Source organism: Dipodomys ordii, unplaced genomic scaffold (assembly GCF_000151885.1).
Source record: "Dipodomys ordii isolate 6190 unplaced genomic scaffold, Dord_2.0 Scaffold160, whole genome shotgun sequence".
Taxonomy (NCBI): domain Eukaryota; kingdom Metazoa; phylum Chordata; class Mammalia; order Rodentia; family Heteromyidae; genus Dipodomys; species Dipodomys ordii.
Window position 1 is genome coordinate 517,489 of NW_012267376.1, and position 4,878 is coordinate 522,366.

Below are 4,878 nucleotides of genomic sequence, written 5' to 3' on the forward strand. Positions count from 1 at the left end.
AGAGCACTTGCCTTGCATGCATGAGGCCCTGGGTTTGATTCCTCAGCACCACATAAGCAAAAAGAAAAAAGCCAGAAGTGGCGCTGTGGCTCAAGGGGTAGAGAGCTAGCCTTGAGCTGAAGAGCTGAGGGACAGCACCCAGGCCCAGAGTTCAGACCCCACAAATGGACCCAAAAAAAAAAAAAAAAGAAAAGAAAATCTGGACTCTAAAGACCAGGAGCTCACCAGCCACTGCCCTTGGGCAAGCTTGTCCCTTTCAACTTGACATTTTCTCTTTTTTTGCCAGTCTGTGTGTTGTTCCTGAGTTTCTTTTGCTCAAAACTAGCACTCAAGCTGGGCGCCGGTGGCTCACGCCTGTAATCCTAGCTACTGAGGAGGCTGAGATCTGAGGATCACGGTTCAAAGCCAGCCCGGGCAGAAAAGTCTGTGAGACTCTGATCTCCAGTAAATCACTGGAAAACCAGAAGTGGTGCTGTGGCTCAAGAGGTAGAGTGCTCGCCTTGAGCTGAAGAGCTGAGGGACAGCACCCAGACCCAGAGTTCAAGCCCCATAACTGACAAAAACAAAAACAAAAAACAAAAAAACAAACTAGCACTCTACCACTTGAGTCATGGCACCACTTCTGGCTTTTTCTGATTACGTGGTACTGAGGAATCAAACCCAGGGCTTCATGCATACAAGGCAAACACTCTACCACTAAGCCACATTCCCATCCCTCAACTTGACCTTTTCTATAGAGCACCTCTCTGGGAGACACAGACACCAGGGCAAAGCTCTCTACTGGCCTTCTCAGCTCTGAGCAAGCGAGTGAGTTGGTCAACAGCTCAATCTGGGAGTAAAGGTTGCTGTGCAACCTTGTGCTCACTATATCTCTCAGTTTTCCTGTCTACAGAATGAGTGTCATTGAACCACCTCTGAGGTTGTGAGCATCCAAAATCAAAGTGAAGATACCATACTAGTATGGCACACTTGACCACTGATGCATTCCTGGAATAGCCAACAGCTCCTTTCTATCCTACCATTGCTGAAGGATAGTCACTGGCTCCTGGCACAGATACTCAGAGCCAGGCAGAAGGCACAGAGCCAGTGGTAAAAGGAACCGGCCCTCCTCAAATTCAATGGACTACAGAGTAGGTATGGACTGGGGACCCTGGGAATCTTAGGGACTTCTGCAGAGTCTCCAAGATCAACATGTCCTCATAATAGGGCTAAGATGCAGCTGTTGCCACTAACTTTCTTTTTTTGGGGGGGGTGGGGGTGGGGTTAGTCGGTCGTGGGGCTTGAACTCTGGGCTTGGGTGCTTCAACTCAAGGCAAGCACTCTACTGTTTGAGCCACAGCGCCACTTTCAGTTTTCGAGTGGTTTATTGGAGAGAAGAGTCTCACGGACTTTCTTACCCGGGCTGGCTTTGAACCGTGATCCTCAGATCTCAGCCTCCTCAGTAGCTAGGATTATAGGCTTGAGCCACCAGCGCCCGGCGCCACTAACTTTCATTTGCACTTGAGTGGTGGGACTATAACCCACTTCAACGAGCCTCTCCTGCTGCTGCCTGTCACCTTTTCCTTGGCCCAGTAGCCCTGTCAGTATTTTCTTTCTCCCACTCAGAATGGACAGAGCCAGGGACAGAACCCCTAGCAGTGAAGGATGTGGATGAGACCTGAATTGAATCACCTAGACCAAGGCCTGGAGCCAGAGACCAGCCACAATCCTGAGCTAGATCAAAAGTGCCTTTTTCTATTATGTCTCTCTTGGTCTACTGATGGCTCCACCGGGCATGGCAGAAATATAAGAAAAGAAAAATGGCCAAGCATTTGTGGCTCATGCTTGTAATCCTAACTACTCAGGAGGCTGAGATCTGAGGATCACAGTTCAAAGCCAGCCAGGGCAGGAGAGTCTATAAGATTCTTATCTTCAATTAACCACCAAAAGCCCAGACAACATGCAGGCCCCAGGCTCAAGCCTCAGTACCAGTACAGAAAAAAAGGAGAAGAGGAAGAAGGAAGAGGAAGAGGAGGAGGAGAAGGAAGAGGAGGGGGGGGAGGGAGGACATGGGCTGTGACAGCCATGAGCAAACTTGTTACAGGGAGTGGATGTGAAGGTAATGAGGCCAGAGAAGAGGTTCAGAGAGAATCAGGCACAGGATGGCACACATAGGAGCTGCCTGTACTCCTGCAGGAAGTGACCTAAGGCCTGACTCAGTTCCCAGGATGCCACAAAAGCCACCACCTGCTCTTCTCTTGGACCACGGAGGACTCACTTGACACAGTAGAGGAAGTGGTCTCTCCAGTCCACCTCAGAAGTCTGGCCCATCAGTGTCTGGTTGGCTGTGAGCAGCAGCAGTGTGCGATTGTTCTGGAAATACTGTAAGAGGCTGTTGACACAGCAGTCAGAGAGGCTGGTGTTGTGCGGGTTAAGGGGTGCGTAGCAGATGTCCTGCAGGGAGATGTTTCGCTGGGCCTCGGGTGACCACACCTGCAGGTGCCTCAGCCTCTCCTGCAGCTCCAGAACCTCCAACAGAAGGTCCAGGGACAAGATCCCGCTGAAGTTCTTGGGCCCCAGCAGCAGGGAGTCATACATGTAGCTGGACCGGTTCAGAGCTGTCAGGAAAACCTGATTGGTTCGAAAAAAGAGGCCAAAATTTTCGTCGTGGAAAGCCTTCTCCTTCCGGGCTTGGCTTTTGGGAGCTGACCACAGATCCACAGGGTCAGTGACAAGTTTTAGGTACATCATGCCTGTCGCCAAGACTAACACTACCACGGTGGACACAGCCAGGACGGTCAGTGGCCATGAGGCTACTGTTGTGCCCCATTTCTGGAAGAACTGGCCAAGGACATTATGGAGAGAGAGTCTGTGCTTGTGAGTGCTACCTGGAGTCACGTGGGGTCCTTCCATCTTGCCTTTGGCCCTGTCCGAAACCACACGGAAGCGCACCAGGATAGCAGTGAGCAACACAAAGACAGAACAGAAGATGATGATGAGGGCCAGCCAGCCTGGCATCCGCCCCATGTAGAAGGAGGGGCGCAGGTCTGGAGGCCGGGAAATCACCGGGCAGGATGCTGCACAGTCCTGGCAGGAGCAGGCTGCCATGTCTTGGCCCTGAGACTCATTGCAGGCTGTAATCTCCCCATTCAGTGGCTGGATCCCACTTGCCAGGGCCTGACCGGATTCCCAGAGGTGGAAGGTGATATCCAGTGGAGCCAAACCATTCCCTGTGTCTCCTTGGAAGTCAAGCCAGCGCTGCGCATTGCAGAGGGCTGAACCATACACACCACACATACTGCCCACGGCCAGTGTAGCAGCAGCCGGGATGCGTACCCGACTGCAAGATTCATAGGCCTTCTCTGCAAAACTACGCTGGTAGAAGGCCTCGTAGGCCACCACAGCAGGGGTCTCGTTAGCCGCCTGTGAGGCCACACGGGTGACGTTGATGAAGACACTCTGGTTGGGGCTGCAGGTATTATGGCAGTGCAGGCTCACAAAGTTGTCCGAGCAAGCCGGGCAGCGGGTGAGGAGAGCCTTGGTGATGGACATGCTTCTCTCCAGGGATATCAGCTGTTGCATGGAACAGCAGGCATAGGTGTGTTCAGAGCCATTGTAGAGACGAGGACAGATGCGCTGGAGGAGAGCCAGGTGGTTGCCTGTGACATGGCGGGCAGGTGTGTTGGATAGGCAGGACACGTTGGACAGTGATGTGAGTCCTCCAGACAGCTCTGGATTCTTCCCACACTCCTCATAGAAAGTGCAGTAGCCAGGCTTATGGATGGGTGTGTACAACTCCCCCTGGGCCTGAAGAACAAAGACAATGTCACATATGGGTCCCAGGCTTTGTGTATGACACACACGGTGTGTATGGTTGCCACAGCAGACACTCTGTGTCTGGGGCCAGAGGGAATGTGGGGGAAGGCAGGACCCACAACAGTGGGACTAGGAGAGCTGCAGGGAGCCTCTTGGGGTGTAGTCTTTATTCCTGAGAATAATGGAGTCACTCAAAGACCCTTTCTGTTGGGACTGACCCATAAACTACAAATTAGGAAGAGCTGAGGGGCTAGTAAGATGGCAGAGGTGCCCAACTGCTGCCACCCAAGCTGCATGCGAAAACTCTAGGCAGTGCAAGAGCTCCCTGACTGGCTCTGCTTAGGGCCAGACACCATCAACCATTTATAGGTGAGAGCAAGGATGCTCATGGGCTAAAGCCAGGACCTCCTCTCAGGCCCCCCCTCCCCTGAAGATCCAGGTGATGGTCATGTGAGGCCCCAACCCCTAACCACAGGCCAGCGCCTCCTCTCAACTCTCCTGAGGCTCCTCTTCTAGGACAATGCTTGTCTCGCATACAGCAGCTGCCGCCACACAGCAGCCCCTAACTGGTACCCAACTGGCCCTTCCTCTTGGGAGTCATTAGTGAATGGCCTCAAGCATTGGACTTACCAAAGGCTGAAGCAGGAGCAGGGCGCAGAGCAACCAGACAGCCGCCATTCCAGGGTCAGAGACAGCCAGGCTGTACTGAAGACAAGGTGATGAACAATAAGGCAACCTCCTCTCCCAGTGACAGCCCTGGTCTGTGGCTGGAACCAATGAGGCTGAACCCTGCTGGTTAATGATCTACCTGCTCTCCTCCCTCTCATTGACAACATTACATGCCCCCTCCCAAACAAGCTTCCTGGGGAAGATGTAGGGTCCCTGCTCACTCCCCAGGGCACCTGAACCCTGGCCAGGGCCAGGGCAGCTGAGGAGTAGCTGGTGATTCCTGCCTACCCCCACTCAATCCCTGCTACAGGGGGCTCCAGGGCCAGAGGCAGAGGTGGGACCAAGCACTGGCCAAGCCCTGCCCTGGAGGCTTCATGTAGCCCTGAAGACATCTATACCACCCCCAGCTCCACC

At 53.4% G+C, this 4,878-nt stretch overlaps 1 protein-coding gene across 1 annotated transcript in view; it reads right to left on the minus strand.

Annotated features, from left to right (window-relative positions):
- Npc1l1 (NPC1-like 1) overlaps positions 1-4,473 on the minus strand; it is a 23,133-nt gene extending 18,660 nt beyond the window's left edge. Inside the window, exons 1-2 of the mRNA XM_013032936.1 lie at positions 4,426-4,473; positions 2,258-3,786 (exon numbers count right to left, since the gene is read on the minus strand). Coding sequence (XP_012888390.1) covers positions 2,258-3,786; positions 4,426-4,473 — 1,577 coding nt within the window. The remainder of the gene's footprint in view (positions 1-2,257; positions 3,787-4,425) is intronic.
- Positions 4,474-4,878: the final 405 nt, after the last annotated feature.